At 34.9% G+C, this 22,214-nt stretch overlaps 2 protein-coding genes across 2 annotated transcripts; one reads left to right on the top strand and one right to left on the bottom strand.

Annotated features, from left to right (window-relative positions):
* Positions 1 to 12: 12 nt before the first annotated feature.
* MS3_00007262 (uncharacterized protein) lies at positions 13 to 5,397 on the top strand. Its single transcript, XM_012946541.3, has 9 exons — positions 13 to 873; positions 909 to 1,049; positions 1,087 to 1,280; positions 1,325 to 1,381; positions 1,414 to 1,507; positions 1,544 to 1,614; positions 2,156 to 2,476; positions 3,511 to 3,699; positions 4,955 to 5,397. Exons 2-9 carry the CDS (start codon positions 989 to 991, stop codon positions 5,012 to 5,014), a joined length of 1,047 nt encoding a protein of 348 aa, XP_012801995.2. The 5' UTR covers positions 13 to 873; positions 909 to 988; the 3' UTR covers positions 5,015 to 5,397.
* A 593-nt stretch (positions 5,398 to 5,990) lies between these two features.
* Positions 5,991 to 21,198, bottom strand: ORC2_2 (Origin recognition complex subunit 2). The gene is made up of 11 exons (XM_035731000.2): positions 20,876 to 21,198; positions 19,900 to 20,027; positions 19,159 to 19,242; positions 17,816 to 17,865; positions 14,093 to 14,319; positions 13,269 to 13,401; positions 10,934 to 11,033; positions 10,232 to 10,381; positions 8,882 to 9,163; positions 7,957 to 8,075; positions 5,991 to 6,123 (listed from the first exon to the last, which is right to left on the bottom strand). Exons 2-11 carry the CDS (start codon positions 19,931 to 19,933, stop codon positions 6,037 to 6,039), a joined length of 1,266 nt encoding a protein of 421 aa, XP_035588723.2. The 5' UTR covers positions 19,934 to 20,027; positions 20,876 to 21,198; the 3' UTR covers positions 5,991 to 6,036.
* Positions 21,199 to 22,214: the final 1,016 nt, after the last annotated feature.

Below are 22,214 nucleotides of genomic sequence, written 5' to 3'. Positions count from 1 at the left end.
TATCAACCGAATGCCTGGTTCCGTATTTTGTACATTGTTTCTATGACAATACTTTTGTTTTTTTATTAACCGGTGCCTAAATTTGTCGAAGTTTATGAAAACTTCAGTTCCCGATGCGGTTCATTCAAACACTGTACGTTACGTAGAACTGTCGACAAATTTCCCCCAAATACACGACGTAAGGGGGAAAAAGCGACATTTCCCCTAAATAACCGAGGCAAAGGCGAAAAAGCGACATTTCCCCTTTATTTCCCCTTTCGTCCGCTTTATTTCCCCTTTATTTCCCCTTTTTGTGTTGCTTGGGATGTTATTCCGTCCTGGAAGCTATAGCAACAGTATGTTGTGCAAACAGGCTTCAACGTTCGCTTAATGAGCATTGAATTCTACTACCTTAGGTGCTAATCAGTTATTTCCGTTAATACTTAACTTATTAGGTCTTCCTGTTTCACGAGAAAACATTATACCTCCGTGACCAAAAACGATTTCAAACTTCGAGATGTGGTTCGCAAGAAAGGGACAGATCTCTCTAATTCTATACACCAGAGTTTGATCCCACTATAGAAATGTATAGGGGTGGAGCAAAACACCAGTGTAGTATGGGAAGGCCTAAAAGTGTGTTATAAAGTTATTATAATCTTAAATAAAAGTCAGCGGCCAATGAAGCAGAAGAACAGACGGCCGAGATAGCGTTTATATTTCAAAAACCGCGGTAGTGTGCGTATATATCCAAACAATTATATGCGTTTCTTTACCTTCGATACAGATAAACAGTAGGAATTAGATATAAATGTGTCTACACCCAAAGTGAGATAAATAGGAAAAAAACGTGGTTTTTATTTTGTCATTACAAACTCGTCGAATATACATGTCACAGTACGTTTAAATCAATGCACTATAGTAACACATAGAGTGGTAACCTTTGAAAAGTCGACAAAGTCATCACAAATCTGGGATAACAAACTGAATTTTTAAGCCCACTTTATTTTCGATGCTTTCAACAAATGTGATTTGTAAGACCAGTCCTGTTTGCATATCAGAAGAACTAAGACGTAAATCTTTGCGAGATTTAATAAACTCTTAATTAAGGATTGGGGAGGAAACATTTTAATCAGGCACATAAGAGGACTTCATTATTCGGTTCGGAAAACGAGCCACAATATTTTGAGAACCCATTTAGAGAGAATAACGGTTATCCGACTTATAAGTGTCTTAAAACGAACAATTGCTTCAGTGACGGAATCGCGAACAAACAATCTGCTTCATTTAGTCAGACCAGACAAGTAAATTGCTGAAACAATCTCCTGTAAATACTTATATCTTTTAGGTGGATAATACCAGTGTAAAACATTTCCCAAAACAAATAATCCATGAACCTGAACATGTAACATAAAATCGTTTGTGACAGATATTTAGACTGAGTCCTGTGATGTTCTTGAAAGTGAAAATTCAGGGTTTATGGAAGGCACTCATGAAACGGCATCCACAAACGTCCTGCAATCGAGAGAAGGTTGGTAGTATTTCAATTGGTTCACTTTAAAAATAGAGGACAATGAATACACAAATTCTCAGGAAATTAAAAATTTAGATGAAAATCCTCAAAATCATGCCGACGAAGTAAGTCTTGATATTATGTTGATCAAATTTACACTTGAAAGCTCATGGCACAAAGAGTGCTCTAGATATTGAACGAAATTACTTATCAGACCAGAAATTCTAGATAATGAATGCCACAATGGTAAACTCTGACTCTAAGACTGACTTTTCGGATGAAAGAAAAGAGCAAAATATACCATTACCAAACTCGCCTTTAAATAGAGGGAAATTAAGAATGTTGTGTGTAGTTAGCACCAAGTTGAAACGTATTTAGCTTAAATATATTAGGTATAGAGATGTAAATGTAACTCTAGGAAAGCCATTAAAGTAAACTAAACGTGAAATTTGTAAGATGATAAGTGGATCAATAGTCAATTTGTATTTGAAATATCCAAAGAGTAGAAAGAGTAAGAACTTGTATTGCGCATGTGATGATACACAACAATTGTGATTTTCGTTGGATGTTAGAGAGAAAATAAGTAACAACTCCTTGGTGTTTATTTGAATATTGGGCATATAATTGGATGTAAATCTAAGCATTACATAAATTTAAATTTTTTAGAACACAGAGAACGACAAGGTGGATTACCTGATTCAAGCCGCCGAGGAAAGAGCCAAAAGAAGAGAACTCGATAAGCAAAACAGTAGTGAAAACCAACTGTTGTTTGATGCGTTGCAGAAACCCAAAAGAAATTCAGAATATCAAAGAGGACTATTAAACGCGCCGTGGTATACTAATCCAGAAGAAGGAATAAGTTCTGAAGATGTGCAAAGATATTACTCAAAGTCTGTGAAACCAGTATTAAACTCCGTACAGAAAATTTCAAAATCTAAAAGTACAACACAACAAGACTTCCCAAAGTACTCCTTACAAGAGCTAAAGGTGGGTAAATTAAGTTGTAGGAACTGGTAAAGGACGTACTTTTTTAATTTTACTTATGCCTGTTACTTCCAATAAGGTATAGACCGCCAACCATCATGATAAAGGATGTGCATTATTATAAATACTAAAAATATGTGAAGATTAAAGAACAACTTAAATCGTGTGACTTCTTAGCCTGTCTAGCTCGGCTAACGGTTTAATCTTTTAAAGGTCACAATTTCCATATTTTGGGATTTCTTCCAAGCCTGGTGAAATTTTGTGCCATTTTTCTATTGCGGCTTCCCAAAAAGGGACAAAATATTCCCCACAATAGGGAGATTGGGACGCCGTCACCGGCAATTTTAACCGAAATTCAAATGAAATTGTGCATGGACATACATAATAAGAAGTTCTATGTAATTTTTATATGATTGTTTGGCATGGGTATGTAGCCTATCGGATGGGACAGCCCAGTGTATTCCTAACACCTATGTTGTTTATGAATTAATTAATTTGTGATGTAAGCAGTCGCTTGTTCATGCTTAGTGGATTGCTTTTTCACTTTTCAGAAACAAAGTACTGACGATTCTTATTTAGGGCCTGTATTGCTAAACCAGTTGTTATATTCTATAATAGTATCTGTATTAACAGTTGATCATATATACCAATGTGACCCCACTAAGCCTACCTACCATTTGAGTGCACGTTATAAATCTATAATTGCAAGAAGAGATACATGTAAATAAATTGTTCCAAGGTTTTGAAAATTTAACTTAATAACCCATACATCAGTTCGTTCGAATGATAAAAAATAAACGTATGCCCATTTGTGATTGTTCGTACCTTATAAATCTGCTGATGATAGTACTTGTGTAGTTTACATCTAACTTCATATGTAAAGGAGCTGATTTCATAGCAGTATCTTTCGTTAAGAATGCAGAAAAAACAAAGAAACTACTTATTTATAACTTGATATAACAGAATGTTGTGCAAAGCTACTTTACTTTAAGCTGTAGAATATTTAAAGTGCTCTTTATTTACTTTGATCTTCCCAGGAATGTAGGCAAAGAAGAAATTATAATGGAAACAAAGAGTCATTGGACTGGCCTTTCAGTGAGACAAATGGTAGCATTAAAAAAGAAGATGAACTGGGAGGATCACACTACCATAGGTCCTCAGCAGTAATTGGACAAGGTTTTCTGGAGAAATTCGGTCCAAAATCACCTCTAAATAAAAAACTGACGGTGAGTCAATGTACCACTAGGTACGAAGTAGAAAACTATTTGACATAAAAAAACTTCTTAAGCCTCGTTTGTATACTGGAAATATGAATAATGTAACACTAGATCATGAAGTCATCGAAGTTCGATCTAAATCAAAAGATAATCGTAAATAATCACTAGAAACAGTAGACAGTACGGTTTAAAGTTCAACACGATTGGGTTTCCTGCTTGTACATCTTTAAATCTATACTGTCTTATGGTCTTTGTACTACAATTTCAGTCACCGATTCTATTGGTCATCTATCGAAAAAATATGTAGATGAGGACAATGTGCGGTCTTTAAGTAAGGCAGTGAGCAAATTATTCCAAATGACGGAACATTAAACCAATGAGACCAACTATGAACGTAAACATACCGAGATCTAGTAGACTGATATTAGGACGACTTGCGTTTTCAGTTTGATTTACCTATGAATCTTGTTTTTCATCTATTCCTTCTGCTATTTTGAGTTTAGACACCTTGATTTGAGGCGTTTGCTCTCCGACTTATTTTTGATACTTAGGTTATGTCTGCATTACACACAATATAGAGTATAAGGAAAAAACGAACAAGTACTTGACTTTTTATTTGACACTTGTGTAGGTAGATCCAGATACACATCCCGAACCCTTTATTACCGATCCACAGATGGCTGAAAGTCGTTCGGAATGCTGAGAATACACTCACTTTTGTTCTCGCTTAAATTTCGAGTTCGAAACCTACTTTTTCCTATACCTAATCATTCTCAGTACTTGTGATATTATTACATTTATTGATCTTTGCCTTGAAAACTTCATCTCGTAGTGCTAATGATGTGACTCAAGGCAATGTACATATGTTAGACTTTACAATGCAAATGACTGACTGAGATTACTACTTGTGATCTGAGTATATTGTAGACTTACCCATCGTCTGATGAGTTAGTTCAAGAAGACATTTCCTGTCAGAACGTTTAGTGTACGACAATGTCAAATGGGTTTCTTTTTACGTTCGATTTTCATCTGGATAACCTCATTGTTTGTTTTGACACGATACTACATACGATGTTCAATAATTGGCTAATAATGAGCAGTGTAATCACTTATCATATATTAATAAATTATGGATAGTTTACCTGTACTCTAGTTCTGATTAATGTAGGAATACTTTCATACCGTAGAACCAACTGAACTATGTATATTATGTAAATAAAACGAATGTAATCCTAGTTTTTAATTAACAATGTTTTAATTCCAGAATGATCCACCGGTAGCAGCGTCTATGCTACGAAACAGCCCATATGCGTTTCATGGATAAATGGACTAAATGCTAAAACCAATTTCGAAATGTTCACAAATATTTTAAACTTTTTATTAGCTTGCTTTTATTATGAATGGTCGGTTTTTAAGACTCCTTCTATCATGTCATAATACAATCAAAATCATTAATTTACCTTATTTGTTTTATGCAAAAGTTAATTCCAATTTTTTTAATATTTTAACATTATCATAGTACATTATTTCGTGACCGGTTTTAAAATAAATAAACTCATTTATGAGTAACATAAGAAAGGAAAATTGTAGAACCTTTCTATCATTGATCATTATTATTGTTATTATGACGATCATTGAATATTCACCATTAAAAATAACCTATGATTGGGCTTTTTCCTTTTTCCTGTTAATACTTTACCTTAAGACTAAATTCTAACTTTTAAAAAAAGTGATATACTTTAAACATGTTTTCACCTATATGTAACAAAGCATATATCTGTATTTTTCGAAGGTTGGTGGGAAGTCGTTCAGCGCTGTTGTTACTAAGGTTAGAGATTTCCGCAAAAACTACTAAATAATCATAGCAGCTAGTGTGCCAACAATTCTGATGACAAATCGCCAAAAGCTAAGATATAGTTTCAAGTAAACAGTTTTCACAAGGTTTATGTACTTCTTTGGTAAACGTTTTAATAACAGGAGCTACCTCAAAAACTTTTGGCCAACACAATGGACTGTCACATTCAGGTCAAGAAATACGACTGTAGTCAGACGCTCGTAAGTAAAATCATGTTTTAAAACCGAAGGATGAACATTTGATTAGCACATCTATGTTCAGGTTTGAAACGAATCTCGGTTTTGCAAGTTTTTTGTTCATGAGGCCTAGTAAAGCATCGTGGGGTTATTGAGGCTAATATTCTAGTCGCTATGCTAGTCAAACTAATTTCCCTGTGGCTATCACAAGATAATTTCCGTACTTTCTTGTAAACTGAGACAGTCAGTGACATCAGAACACATACGGTCCCCAGAATTTAGCTATTGATTATAGTAAACATATCAGTATCGTTTTTATTGAAATGTATCTATATTTTGTAACAATTTTCGTAAATTATCCGTATCCATTGGAATGAATATGAATTCCGTGCCATCAGGTCCCTGAAATGGAAATACAGATTTAGAAAACATACAATACCATACCAAACATACCATGCACAGTTGATAGAAAATAATGAAGTCATAATGAAAAATGTTAAATTTTACATATTCCCATTACAGGAAACAATAAGCCTTCTGTTAGTTTCTATAAGAAAAAAGTCTAACAGACTTTTTAAGCATAATTAAACAAATTGTAATATTTTAAGAAACTAATATGTTTATTGACTTATATAAGACACAAAAAGTTATACCTGCTACTACTTTTCTGCATGTTATTAGCATGCGAATTGGTAATTACGTATAACTTCAGTTATTAGGTGGAGAGTCGACGTTATCAAAAATACACAAATAACAAACACAACAATGTGAGGAAGCTTAAAATGTGTATCGCTTCAAGTTGCGAAATCGCCATCAGCATAATGAGACAGTCCATATTAGTAAAGAGAAAGGATTTAAAACATTATCAACAGTAATCGAAAATAACGATAAGAAAGCAAAAGAATTGGATGGAAAATATGAGATACAACGATGTTCAAGAATGAATTCATTTGAACTAATCAGATTGCTTTAAAATCAACATCACCGAATATTTATTCATAAATTACCGTTATACTATAAGATTCAAAAATAAAGATTTCACTTATCCATAAAATTTAGATTAATAGTCAATGCTTTCATGAAGCAATGACACATTTTAGCATACTTATTCTTAACAATCCAGTTTTTATGCTAGTAAGCACTATTTCGGAGTAGTCGATGGCTACATATATATGAAATATTTCCTAACCGCTCTAGTCAATGGGGGTTCACAACCTTATCATGCGACTTAGCACTTCCATTCAGTACTGTCTATCTAATATGAACAATGCTCACTCGATGTAACTCCTTAACCAAGTGAAGGTTTAAGCCACACTTTGTCTAAGATTTATTGATACTAACCGGCTACTCAAACTGAACTAACGGATATGAGTTTCAGACCTGGAATCTATTGTTTCAAACACAAATTCTCTAACCATTAAGCGATTGTTTGTCGATCAGTAATTTCAGCATATGTGGACAATGTTGGATAAATAAGACAACCATTTTTCTGGTTCAAGTGAATGAAAGTGTCTCGATGTAACAGACCGATCCTTGATAAATTATATGAAAAGGTTACAACTGGAAACATATCTACGATAAACATCAGTAAAATTAAGACAAAAGTGGACAACACAGACGGCTAATTCATGACACAACTAATTTAGACTGGGATTCTCTATAGATTGACTATAAGTGCCAAAAGAAAATAAGTGATGTAGAAATTAAACATCACATCGATCGAACTGAATCGGATGAACAAAAAGACTTTAATTTGTGTAATAATTTGCGTGAACATTTAACAAACCATTTAGATGAATAGTTTACCGATTAGTATAGACCAACCATTAAATCTTTTAAGCTTAAATATTTCATTAGTTTTTTTGACAAATATTACGTAACAGAATACAATACGTCAGTAACACCGACGGAATGGTCATTTATTATCTCATGTCGAAAAATGAGAATTCTTTAAATAGTGGGTTTCATAAACAATCGGCACATTAATGCTAGTTAAATATTGAAATAAATGAGTAAATTCATACAAGTTGTGTAACAGCACCTCAACGACTTAAATCCACCATCCTTTGGAAACATGAATAACAGTAAATCATAAAGCTTAACAGATATCAGTGAAGAATTACGTAGCTACTGGAACATACGCTATGCATTAAATAAGTTTCATTGATCACTACAATAAAAATGATTGAGAATACTGAATAATCGGGTGAAAAACAAGTTGAGAATAAAACTGACCTTCTTTATTTTAATTAATTTATGATCACGGAATTCAGTTAATTGAGCTTTCAAAGTTGTTTCATTACTTGTAAGAAAAGCATCACGACAACGCCAATATAAATCCTCCATAGCAATCCCTTTAATGTTAAAATAATAAAACAAAATTAATACTACATACAGTTAAAGCGTAAATGAATAATTATTAACTCAGGTAAGTTGAAAATTTGGGTGAATGAAATCAGTTGTTGATACATCCAATTAATGAGTCTTATATAGGATGAAACGCGAGTCTTAAATTTCACTGAAAGCTACATATTTATTTATTCTGTAAGATCAATTAATTACTGAATAAAGTTGTTGTGTATCCATAAATTCATATGTATACTAGAATGTTAAGTCCCGATAAGCATAATGAATGGTAACTTTTGGGATCCATTTATGGACTAATACTATATGTATATTTTTATCGTATAATTTTTATGTAACTAAACTATTCATATCCGTGTCCCTCTTATTATGAGCTTTATTTTGACCTACGAATTATTATTATACGATTTCCCATTCTTGAATTATGCCCTGTCTATTAATTACTATCCCCCTCATTCACAGCCACATTTGGCTAATTTTTGTACAAATGGTGTTTCATATTTTATGGTACGTTGTGGTCTGTCTGGTTGATATATAAACCGAATATGTTTGGAATAAGTGATTCATATTGCCGAGACTGAGATTGGTGATCTGGACTTAACTGACTGGGCTAGGCAGGAAGCAGGACCGATAAGAAGTCTAGACTGCTCGTACGGGTTTATGCGTCACTGGTCTGATCGATGTCACTGCTCTCTAATTGGCGGTATCGTTACGTTATACATTAGCAGGGCGCAAAGGCCACAAGTTATAACAAGAAATTATTCATAAAATCTCATATAAACCAGATTTTACTTACCGTTTATAGCCCCTTTACCATCTTGAAATGGTGTTTCTAATTGATACTCTACAATCATACGAAATATATCACGAGCATTTTGTGTCAATGATGAAGCTACTTGGCGTAGACTAGCAAACATTGCACCAACACTTCCAGTAGTATCTGATCCACTTCCAATACCACCAAGAATATTCTGCAAAATTTGACTATTTGCAAAACTGCTTTCTTCTGTATAATTATAAAAATTAGTACAATCTTCCCAGATCCAAGAGAATCTAGCCAATTCGTTATGAGACCATACTGTAAAAATATCATGAAGTAAAATCATTAGGTAGATAAACCACGGATAAATGTGTGGTATTTGTACTAACTAATAACTCCTTTGTACTGGATCGTACGCTTATTACGAATTACAGAAAATAATACGTCCAGTTGTGCTCATTTAGTTCTACCTGCCTCAAATTGCACTATTTCGGAAATTCTTAGCAAGGTAATTTTAATACTTCTAATCATCATAATATGATAATTACCTTTGAAAATATAAAATAATATGGTGGCAATACAAACTGATAACCTTCCTTCCATGGTATGAATATACTAGCAAAGGGTTTATTTTTAAAAGAATTAAGTTATTTATAACTGTCTGTGTACTACACTCAGCGTAAGCAGGCAGAATATTTTACTTAGAATCTCGAATTTTGACAGGTGAGGAAATATTGGAGGTTCCCACAACACCTCACTATTACCATTTAAAATAATGTTGAGAATTTGATTCGTAGACTCGTCACCTCAAATGATGTATATTTGCTTTTGCTTTTACTAAAACAACGTTTTCCCAATGTACACTTGGTACGCTGAGGTAATCAAACACAGGCTAAATGATGAGACATGGGAACAGTACTGGTCAAGATTTGGCTTCCCTTTCTGAGGAAACAGACATAAAATGTTGGCTAAGAATGTGGCTTAATCTCCTGAGGGACATGTATTTATATTTACAAATGAGCTCTGCATATATTCTTGATTCTGCAATCTAATAAAAGTCTCATAAACACTCTTGGTTTTCTTGCTCGAGTAGCTATTTTAGACATGGATATAGGAAGTATTTGTTGTCAACATCAGAGTTGGACGACTGCACAACGTGATAGTGTTATCATCACATTTATCATCCATTTTACTGAAAATGTAAACTTATTGTGAACTTCCCGATATGTACCAAATTTGTGTAATTTTGCTGACAATAAAAAGTTTCGACGTATTCTTAATTGATTTGTTGTTGAACTACAACTAAGTTAGTTATTAAATTCATTCTTGACAAGGAAGTAGATATATGATCGTAAGCACGCTTTACTAAATGAAAAAAAAACTTACAAAGAGGCATGTTAGCATGATCTAATGAAGCAACTAAGTGGATATGTTGTATTTCCGCTAACCGAGCTAAAATAGCCTGGGCTTTACCATTGCGCAATCCCGGACCATCGATATTGTTTAGGAGGAGAAATAATGGTGACTTTTCAGCTTCTAAATTATACAAAATATAAACAAATTAATAACGTCGAGAATATTAAGATGAATATATATATCCTGTCGCATACAGAGTGATTAAAAAAGCTGTAGTAACATACACTTAACAAGGATTTCATAAATAGTAATACCTATGTAGACGAATTACGGAATACTTTCTTCTTTTATTGAGGAAGTACATATTTACATTTATGTCAGCAAGTTTGGCAGAATACCGTGGAAACCTGTTAAAATCCTGTACGAATGTCAAAAAAGTTAATGAAATATATCTCGCAGAAATCATGTTTATCCGAATTTTAAATCTCTCGAGGGACACATGTAACATTATTGATTCTATCTGATCACACATTCCAGAACTAGAGTAGAGCACATAACAAAGGTATAATGTGTTATATGATCTATCACCGAAACTTACAGAATATGTTGCCACAATTACTGATGAACGTTTCTAAACGTTCCAAAGATATTATCATAAATAATAAAGTTATGATCAATTATTTACAAGGAAATTACACATGTTTTATACATTATACTTTGAACTCTGCTTACCATCTTTTTTGAATAAGTCGTATATTAGTTGAAGTTGTTCAGTCGGGTTTTTACAGCTATCTGCAACATGCAGAAATTCATGACAAATACAATTAAGTATCTAAAAATTCAACAGAATAATACAACACTACAAATAAATGGTAGATATAAGAGATTCTAATTTAAAAACAGAAACCAGCCAAAGCTTTAATGTACTATTTCAGAATAATATCAGCCAGTCAGCTGTAAAGTACAGTCTAGGACAAATATGAATCGTCACAAATCGCTATACCACATCAAAACAGAGAGATGGAACTGCCGAAATAAATATCAAAGTAATAGAAGTAGCAGAAGTAGTACCAGAGGTACTAAAAAAAAGCAATTACAGCGAATATGATTGTTGGAGAATGAGTTCACAAATGAAGAGTATAAAATAATTTTAGAATTCAGGACTTAAGGGAGGAAGAATAATGAATGGAACTGTGTCAATACGATCGAGTCTGAGTTAGGTCATCCAACATCTCCAATCTTCGGTCACAATAACCAGGTATCATGGATACACCAATATGTCTCAGTCAAATAGTCAGTGACTTTATGGACTAATACTATATTTTAATTTGGCCGCCACTAAGTTTCTACGAACATACTTCTACACTAACATTACACGTTGAAGTGGCAGCTAGACACATGTAACACATGCCCTAGGCACGTCAGTCAATGTAGACTAACTAACTTACCAACAGATCCACTGTCTTTGCCTAGAAAACTGTGTTTAACCTTAGCTTTGTTTACACAGTCGTTCTGAGATAAGTGAGCAATGCTTCGAAGAGACCTAAATTCAAATACTACTGACCTAAGAATCTCCTCTACTTTCAGAATTTGTTTCATAGACATATAGTGTTACATAGCACACTATTGAGCAGTATAATCGCTTTTTGATTGTCAGATGGACATCTCGGCTACACAGTAAGTGATCCACATTGACAAAAGTCGACCGAACTGTCCCAATCCACGTTGACATTACGTCAGATACCAGCACATTATGGATAATTAAACTTCCCACATAAGCGAAATGTCCAACGTACTCAATTACTTTATTCCTTATAGAATAATCTTGTCAATGACGCAAAGTAGTCAGTCCTGAAGCAATTACAAAAAAGGTAATGGTTTGATAAATATAGAACTCATGTATACTCAGAAACCATGGAGAGTTCTTGATAAGGTAGTAAACACTGAATTTTCGTTCGTGACAACGTTGCTCGACAACTATACTATAATAAGAAACAACTAAAGTTCAAAAGTCAATTACCTATAATGTTAGGGTCTAATATGCCCATAGTAATTATTTCCAATAATTTCTGAAAATTCTTACTTCGACTGAAGAAAACAAAACATATGTACTATTATGCTTTCTGTTAAAAAGTTAATTATCAGCCTAAAACATTCTATAATGAACATCGTTCTCTGGTTAATGATCAGTTTGGTAAAATTACCATCACAAAACAAATTGTTAACAAAGAAACTTTGAAAAACCAATCTCATTCAAATTTCGTATTAATTTCAACAATACAACTAATACTATCACTTTTGACTAAGAGAAATAGCTATGTTAGATTACTATCAATACAATAATTAGGATAAATAATGGTTGAAATAGTTATTTGAAATATTACAAAAACCTCTTAGTTATTTACTTGATATATTATATTTACTGGACTGATACATTGAAGCAATTAGAAATCGCCCGAATGATGGGCGTATGTGATTGGGCAACAAATGACCTCACTTCTAAGTGTTTATCCCGTTTTTTCAAAAAATTTCCTATCTCATTCTGTTTTTTCACTTGAGTAAACCGTCAAGCTCGAGTATATGAGGATCACGTATTAGCATCAACTCTTAGACAACGCACTTTACATCATAGATGACATGTTAACAACCATATTAAGATTAGCATCAAAAAACGTTTAGACTTGGATTCGATCATCTTAGTATTATTTATTCTTCCGTCTGTTAAACACATAAAGAAATTAGAAAAAGATTGGAGAAATAAGCCAAAAGAAATAGACAGTAAATATTCACTAGGTATAATCCAGTTTTGAATCAATCCCCCAAAGGAAACTGTTTTAAAATAACATTTAAGAGATGTTTTTTATTACGTCTTGTTGAATTATACAACAGACAAACTCCTCACGGATAATTTCTAAATATTATATCTGAATGACTAAAGGACTGAGGAACATATCCTGTCACATTCTCAAATAAATTTTATTATGAGCTTACTTTTAAATTAAAGCTAACAAAAATATAATAATTGTGTGGAACGAAAATGAATAAATAAAAAACACTGAAAACAAACTTGTTTTATATTTGTTGAGGGATCGTAACCTGGAATAACGATACAATTTGCTTTAGATAGATATTGCTTTCGAAAATCCTCCATAATATGCCGCTTGGATCCGATTCCATATAAAAGAATATTGAATCCTTCACTGGAATACAAGAAAATAGCAGATTATTTTTGGTTTAAGTTCAGCGTAACAAAATTATTAGAATTTATTTGAGCAGTTTATAAACAGGAGTCATACAGGGATACTAGGAATATAAATTTTGAAAGTAACCAGAGCAATATAAGCAAAGATGATGGCTGGTAGTGGAATCCTGGACGCGTATTTAATCCTACTAGGGACTTATCAGTTGGACGCACTTGCATCCCAGAGTTGATGTTCATTCCATGACTCGAACCTAGTACCGTTCACTTCAGACACCACAGCGTCATCCACTTAGCTATCGAGTCCAGATAACCACTAGCAGCCACCAGAGACTATCGCAAGGGAGAGCGACTTCTCCCCACCCATAGCCGTACCATGGCATTTTTGTTGATATTAATAGCTGTTATTTAGGTTTTGTGGTATGTATACAGCCACGTGAACCAGTAATTGTAAACAGTACAGAATAATATGAGGTACATTTCTGGTCATCACGTTTTAACCAGTAATTTTGTGAACGGATGAGAGTAATGAATGGACTATCGATAACTTACCATACTAGCGGACTCGTAATTAGTGGGCTTAACCGAATGAGAATCAAAACAATTACAACTAACGCAAGCATGTTAAAATAAGACTTGATCTTAAATAAAACAAATATCAAGGAGTAAATAAGAAAGAAATTAACACCTACCGCAAATAAATTCTCCAATTACCAAACAAGCGTGTACCTAATTTTGACCTCAATTTCTCCAAAGTAGGTGACTGTTTGGGTTTATAGGAATTACGAAATTGCTCAAGAACGACGGGATCAGGTATTCCTGGATGATTTCCAACGCGAAGTTTGGACAGGGTATGATTACTTGTTTTACAGTTGATATAATTACCATGTTGTAAGAAGTAGGAATCTAAGGTCTCTGACTGATTAGTGTACAATACAAAAATCGAAAAATGGTTAGTAAAAATAAAAGCCAGACATTAACAGAATTGTATGCCAGTTCAGTGGTGCATAGGATAAGAGTTTGCGAGAGAGATCGAAAACCTTGGTTTCGATTTCCGGATGCTTGTTGCTGAGGCGTTCCGTACTACGACGAAACGCCCGTTAAGTGGTTGAGGTTTTTAAAGGTGGTCTAACTAGGATTAGTTCGTGATATAAATTGTGAAAATCCCGTAATTTCCACGAACCACCTATACTAATTAAAAAATCTCGAAATTTCGCAGATAATTTCTGTTAATATCTACAGTAATATTTTTAAAAAACCTTTTTCTATTAAAAGACTAGTATTTGAACGAAGAATATTCTTTTCGATAAATTCTCATCCGGTTCTACAGTTATATATCCAAACTAATAATCCGAAAAAATGGCCAGATTAAGGGCAAAATACATCGTTTAGAGCATGTGAATTTAGGATTGTGATAAACAAAACACGATTTTGTTGTATTCGTTGTTCTTCGTTCAAATACTAGTCTTTTTCTATTAGTTGTTATTTGATATTGACTACTGAGTGAAAGTTTATGAATTACATTACGAAATGACTTGAAAGTAAGGGTGTTTAGCATAGATTATCCTTGATCAATCACATGGACTTGTCATTAGATTTTTGATTGACATAGCATATCTTTTTCACTTGGCGACTTTTTGATTGGGCCATTGTATCAGCTATCATAGTCATTCAGTCAAAGGTAATGTAGAGCCTGATACATGTGTACATCGATTTAAGTTGCCCTATTTCATTGACACAGAGCAATGAAATTGTTATAACGAATCTCAGAGAAGTAGAGGTACTAACAGTAATAGTGGTGATAAAAAGATTTGATATCGATGATATGATTTGAGAAAATATGAATTCAGTGAAGCAATGGAAAAATCTATAAGGAACTTAGAAAATTAGGGTCTAGGGGAAGACAAAGAGTGGATGGACCTACGTCACTGAGAACGAGCTTGAGCCATATAATTCAAAATCTCTCCCCATTGATTATGATAATCACGGAGACTCCAACCAAGTAGTCCGTACCTACTTACATGATTACGTTCAATAGCTAATGTCTCCATGGACTGATGGTACATTTTGCTTTGACCATCCCTAGTTTCTTTCCAACGTGCTCCTACATCAATCATAATTGTGAGTGCATATATTTCATATATATTTATCATAAATATGTAAAGGTACTTTGGTCGCGACTGGAAATCTTACAAAGTTGGAGATAGCAAACTTTACTATTTTCCTTCTAAAACGCGCCGTCAGTTAAAATTCCGCTTCATTACAACTTCAGCAGTCGAGAAGCATTACTAGCCCTCATTCCATAAATAGTGAGGCATAAAACGGAGTACATAAATCTGTACTGTGTAAATGGATAATGTGGTTATGGTCAGTCAGTCACAACGTAGAAACTGTACTTATGTAGATCCGTTCAAGTTGCCATACCCCATTAGCAAAGAGAGATGAAGTTGTCAGGCCAAATCTCAAAATATTAGAGGTGGTAGCAGTATCAGTGGTAGAAGAAAAGATTAGACATCGACGATATGACTCGGAAAGAGATTATGAATTAGCGAGATAAAAACAAGAAAAGTTATGAGAAATTTAGAATGTCAAGATTTAGGGAAAAACAAATGTAATGAACGAGACTTGGGTGGGATAACCAATTTATTGTATAATACAAAATTACAGAATATCCTAATAAAATATGAGAACCATGCATTAAATACTTCATTTGCGAATCTTCCACCAACCGTACTTCACATTCTGTATGATTCTTCCAATTCAAAATTCCTTTCTTTTTACATTCTCGTTTTCTCCAATTCGACCTTCTCAACCTTCTGCAACCAAGCATTCAACTTCTGATTGGTGTTACATACTACTTATGTCTGTTGACATAAGCAGCATGCATCACACAGAGAATGGATGCTTCGCACCATTGCAAACGGTTTCGAGCCATGTCATTCAGAGTCCCCCTCAACGGTTAAGATAATCACGCGAACCCCAACCAAGTGGTGTACACCCACTAACATAGCCAGTCAAGGTTTACTTCAAGATTGATTGGATCACAGTTACCATACTGTAACCCAACCGTAGCTTCTACCTTGACGTAGTGGTCAGGCTTGCCTATTGTGATGACTCATATTGGCTGGAACACATGTTCCTTTAGATCATAATATGCCAGGCAGGTCGTTTGGAGAATGGTAAGACTAAAAGAAGCAAAATCAAGGTCCGAAGGCGAAGTCGTACTGCTGACTGTACAGAGGTGTGGTGGCAGTAAAGTTTTTCTCTCAGACAACCAGATGACAGCGATGCTGTCTTCTAACAACGGTAGGAAAGGTCGACCATAAAAGTGTCGCGCCTCGACTTATCCCATGGATTTCTGTCTCCGGCGGTAAGGTCTTTCGAAGTACGGAGCTAACTCGGCAAAAACTCCCCGCGCAAAAGCCATGCGCACCGACACCATCACTCATCTTAGAAGTCTGATCAGTCCTAATGGGTTGGTGTCTGATGAAATCTGTACACGGATTCAAAATGTTCGTTTGGCTTTGGACAACTCACGTCACCTATGGCGGAGGCGAGATATCTGTCCATCAGTTAAGGGACGAGTATACTGAGCAGCAGTTCGTTCTTTTTTATTTCACGACTGCTAAATGTGGTCATTAAAGGTAGAAGATACTTGTAAGTTACTAGTATTTGATCACAGATGTCTTAGAAATGTTGCTTGTATCTGCTGGGATCACCGAGTAAGCAGGGTATGGTAAATCAGTTGGTGAGGTTGTAAGCCTTCATCGCTTGAGATGGTTGGGCTACGCATTACGCATGCTCAACCACCGACTACTACGGCACGTAATGCTGACTAGTGTTGGAAGAAAGTTAGGAGAGGCCAAACCAAAACGTGGCATTAGTCCTTGAAGTCACTAACTTCTGACCTTAGCCATGTTGATAAATGCAGACTACTTGGTGGGGGTCCGCGTGACTATCGTAACCAGTGAGGAGACTCTGGGTGGCATGGCTTAGAACCGATCACAATGACGTAGGTATATACACTTCTTGTCTCCCCTTAAACCGTGAGATTAAAATCAATTTATACCTTTATTTATACGAACTAATCCTTTCTCCCTGTGCCGTATTCTCATATGCACTTTTTTCATATATTACTACCATTAAAGTGACTGTTTCTATGAATCTGGTATTCATCTTGTCGTGCTAATAAGATGTGGCAACTTGGACCGATGCACATATGTACCTGGTCCTATGTTGTAGATGACTGACTGACCTGAAGTATACATTGTTCCAACTCTTAAATGAAAAGTATGTTCTAGTCAATCTGTTGCAAATTAGTCAGATGTTGGAAAAAACACTACACGGGATAATAATTAAGGTTAGTAAGTTTATTCGGCAAATAACTGAAACTTAACTGTACTTAGAAAACTTACATCTTCAATCAATTTTTGATCACACTTGCTGGACACCGTATTAGATGTCTCTGTAAAGAATTAAACACAGAACTTTGTGACGATACTAAGCCAAATGAAGTAAAAGTCCGAGACTAACAAGAAGCTTCAAGCCTGTTCAGTATATAAAAATAGCTCAAAACAGAACAACAGGCATATATATGCATGGGTTTGTGGAAATGGTTGAGTTCAATTGAAACCACAAACCAATTTACGTTGGACAACCATTGGAAACCTGGAATCACTGGACGACATAGTGTGGGATTCAGCAAAGCGTATCGACGACCAAAGTTTGTACACCAGTGGATCCCAGATCAGGGGTATAAAGGCTAAACATTAGCGCGCGAAACCTAAGGTTTTGGGTTTGGTTCTCGATTGTGGAGTTGTGAATGTTCACTGCTGAAGAGTCAATACTTGGACCTGACGAACATCGTGCTTCCAGGTTTCCAACAGCTTTGTGACCTAGATTGGTTTATGATTTTAATTAAACATAAATGTTATTCCAAGGAAATGACAAAGCATAGGCGTGATACATCATCTTCAAGTGATCAGATTGTAAGATACGCTACCGATAAGCGAACTATTTAACGCCGACTATTCTTTTTTGAAGCACAAAGGAAGGAGAGTATATCGTCGATTTTTAAAAGAGCCTTGTAATTGTGCAGCTAAGTAAATAAGTAACTATGAAGCAATCATCCTAAAAGATAGTGGACACATAGTGCCGATTAATTTTAAAAATTTAATAACAGTGATTTGAGGGGAATACCGTGAATTTTTTTGTCAAGTTTTCATCCGCTTATAATTTGTAATATTTCTGAATTAAAACTTGAAATACAGTTCAAAACACTTATAAAAAAGAAGTTTGTAAGGGTTTCGTGTCCCAACACGTAACCATGGTAAAAGTATGAACCAAGTAAAGTTAACAAAACGTCGAGTGAAATGTCGTAAATATGAATATAAAGTGAGGTTATAGAACATCGATTAGAGCTGCAACTAAATATCACAGGGACAAGATTAAGTAATTACGTGGTGAACACAAGTTTTAAAAACAATGAACATCTCGATGTTGTATCGCACTTATTCTTGTGAGTTGTATTAACGTTTAGTAAATATACTCTTATCGTATCAAATAAAGGAGATCCCAGCCCTCACACAAATCATTTAATTTGTGTGGCACACTTATATATTTGGTGCCTTTTTGTACCAATGTTTGTTTAAGTAAATAAATAAATAACCAAATAAAAATCTTAATCCGCCTAAAAGTGACCAATATGCTATCAACAACCATGTAAGAAATATGGTGCGGAACAACTTAATGAACTTACTTTTGAAACTGCATCTTTTCATCGCACGTGATGGAAGTTTTTCAATATTCTCCTTTTCTTCAGAAATATTCAATTCCGAGAACTCTAAACATTGCATTACATAAAACAGTGATTTAAGATTATGCGTAAAAGTTAGTGAAAACCTAAACACCAGGTTCGACGAATTACATTTAACAAGTCTTGTACATAATAAAAAAATGCTTCGTTAATAACGCCATGAAAAAATTGACTATGGAGCTTCAGAAGGTATACTTTTTTTTTACCTTAAATTTATAAATGCGTCGTAATCCCCAATATCGGACTAAGGAATAATCATCATGCTTTGGAGTATTCAAGTTAATATATGGTCTTTCAAACACTTCCATAAGCCCTAGTGAGTTTAAGTAGTAAGTTTTACTCGCTTCTAAAGTGAGATACTTGACCATCGAAAACAAATGAGACAAGGCATGTACACATTGTTTTTGGATCGACAAATTTTAGTGAATTTATGTGATAAATCTGAATCATAAAGATATGCAGCCGTTGAGATAATATCAGTATCGAAAAACACAGAGGTGGTATGATTATACAAAGAAACGACGCCAATTACTTCTCCAGTGAGGTAGTGCAGACCAAATATTTTTTTCGCGGTTGTAACTTGCTAAGGATTGGTTAAAGATTTAGAAAACAACAACTGAACAAAATCTTGGTGGTGTTATTCACAATTAGGAAATAAAAATAGCAAAAATTAAATGATCAAACCTGAAGCAATTCCACTTTCTAAGAACTTTGACATAGATATTTCACTCGGTGAGTAGAATGTTAGCTCGTACTTTTAGATATGCATTCAGCAAATAGAATGAGCGATTAGCTGGTCAGAATTGTACAGCCTACAAGTTATAAGCGGAGAAAATGATGTCAGGTGACGCCCACATGCATAAAAATACAAATATAGTAAGCATTATGGTTGACAGCATTAGTGCAGATGTGTTCATTGCAGGAAACCAGACTGTATACGTTAGCACAACAAGCTTGCTAGAAACTGATCAGTGATGTCATACAGTAAATTTTAGCCCAAATGAATATTTATACTGATTCACTTGGAGTTATTTGAATTGTGGGCAATCTTTGTACTGTCACTGCACATTTCACCGCTAATGTTTAGTTATAACCCTATATACGGTACATTGTTTAGAGTTCTGCAAGGCTTCGGCGGAAAATCGATTTGTCATTACTACGTGCAAAATATGCAGCCAGAGAACACTTGTCAATGACTTCTCCAAGTATATGTTGTTTTCCTGGTGTGCTCTCTTTACACAGAAAAGTATCAACACAACTGCTGTAGCATATGGGAATAATCAACCAGGTTTTTAGGAAGTCATCAATGTGGCAAAACGGGTATGAAAATTCGGTAAAAAAAGGCATCGTTCCTTTACTATTCGCACACAAAATGGTGTCCGGTAAAAGGAAAGAAACACATTCATGTGTTGTGTGAATCCACTAATATAGGTGCAAATAGACGTGACCTAATGTGAAGGTAGTAACGCAACATTTACAATTTGTTAAGTTAATGTTTATCCTTGAGGTTAGTTATGTGTTGGGATAGTGTACACTGATCAGTATATCGTCCCCGAATGTTTAAATTCTGAAGGCTAAGGGGGAAAAAGTAGGTCAACAACAAAGTCAGGACACGAGGTGAAGTTATTTTAACTTATGACGAAAACTGATAACACTTAACGGTGATAGGGGTAAAACTAAGACAACCTGTCAATTAAGGTACAAAATTGACAAGTTCAACCCAAATCTGAAAATAGCGCTTAACATAGTCCTTCAAATATTGCTCTTCCTGTTGTTTAATTACATTTTGAAGTCGTATAACAAGTCCAAGTAGTCAAGTTGAGACTCAGACTTCAATCAGTTCAAAGTGTGTTCCATCAAAACTTCAGCGTACAAAAATAGTTTTCTCACCATAATTCTTTTCGTGAAAGGATGACCTAAAGGTAAATCCAAATTTAGTGAAAATTCCCATTTTGCCATTTGGTAAATAAAGAAGGAACGAATTGAGCGAAGAAATTTCTTTTCAATTAGTTCTAATTGAAAAGAAATTTCTTCGCTCAATTCGTTCCTTCTTTATAAATTCAAATTGTTGTTTAGCATATGAACAGCTAGCTGTTTCACTTGGGATTCTCAAATGTAATGGATCATTATTCAGACTTAAGAGAGCATGTCCTATGTTTTAGGCACTTCACTAACCTGAAGGGCATTAATTTCAGTAAGTAGTTGGGCGAGGTTACTAGAACAATTAGACAGTGTCCAACTTAATTTGAACATTCACTAGCTTACACCTGTTTTCCTCCTCCAGGAGCTTTTACAAGCATAGGTCGAACACCAGCGTTCTCCATCACACCCTATTCTGGGCAGTCCCCTCCACTTATTTCCGGTCTTTATTCATGTTTGCCTCCAATTCCCGTCACAGTGTTTTCCTTCAAAATTTGACGTAGGCTCTTGCCCCGTGGTGTAGTTTGATGATTTCCACAATGTATCCTTTCCTATTCCAACGTCGTTTCCTACTTTCCTCCTCAGCTGGAAGTTGGTTTGTTCTCTGCCACAGTAGGTTGTTGCTGATGGCATCCGATCAATGGAAATTAGGTATCTTGTATAGACAATTGTTTACAAATACTTTGACATTTTTGTGACGGTTGTGGTAGTTCTCCCAGTTTCAGCTCCGTGCAGTAGAACTGTCTTGACGCTTTCGTTAAAGATCATGGTTTCGATGTTGGTTGACAATTGTCTTGAGCCTCTGAAGTTCTTCAACTGTTGAGATACTCCCCTTGCTTTCTAATTCCTTGCATTTACGTGTGTACCAGATCCTCCACGTCCACAGATTATGCTGTCAAGGTACGTGAAAGACTCCACCTCTTCCAGAGTTTTTTCCACAAACGTGATTGGGCTGACGTTCTGTCTTCTGTATATGAGGGTCTTGCTTTTTCCTTTTGTATGTTGAGGCCTACTGATGCGAAGTCTTGTGATAAACTAGCTGTCTTGACCCGCTAAAGATAATAAATCTAGGCGAATAA

Source organism: Schistosoma haematobium, chromosome 4 (genome assembly GCF_000699445.3).
Source record: "Schistosoma haematobium chromosome 4, whole genome shotgun sequence".
In the NCBI taxonomy this organism is placed as follows: domain Eukaryota; kingdom Metazoa; phylum Platyhelminthes; class Trematoda; order Strigeidida; family Schistosomatidae; genus Schistosoma; species Schistosoma haematobium.
Note: the sequence above shows the minus strand (reverse complement) of the source record. Positions and strands in the feature narration are given on the sequence as shown.

What these genes read in the sequence shown, in the direction of transcription:
- MS3_00007262 (XM_012946541.3), top strand. Translation starts at nt 989, where the DNA reads ATGCTTTCAACAAATGTGATTTGTAAGACCAGTCCTGTTTGCATATCA. An exon ending in CATTTAGTCAGACCAGACAA is followed by an intron (nt 1,281 to 1,324) that starts GTAAATTGCTGA and finishes TATATCTTTTAG; the next exon opens with GTGGATAATACCAGTGTAAA. An exon ending in CTCAAAATCATGCCGACGAA is followed by an intron (nt 1,615 to 2,155) that starts GTAAGTCTTGAT and finishes TAAATTTTTTAG; the next exon opens with AACACAGAGAACGACAAGGT.
- ORC2_2 (XM_035731000.2), bottom strand. Translation starts at nt 19,933, where the DNA reads ATGTCAAAGTTCTTAGAAAGTGGAATTGCTTCAG. An exon ending in ATCAAAAATTGATTGAAGAT is followed by an intron (nt 14,320 to 17,815) that starts GTAAGTTTTCTA and finishes TACACTAATCAG; the next exon opens with TCAGAGACCTTAGATTCCTA. An exon ending in CCTCAACAAATATAAAACAA is followed by an intron (nt 11,034 to 13,268) that starts GTTTGTTTTCAG and finishes TTGAATTTTTAG; the next exon opens with ATACTTAATTGTATTTGTCA.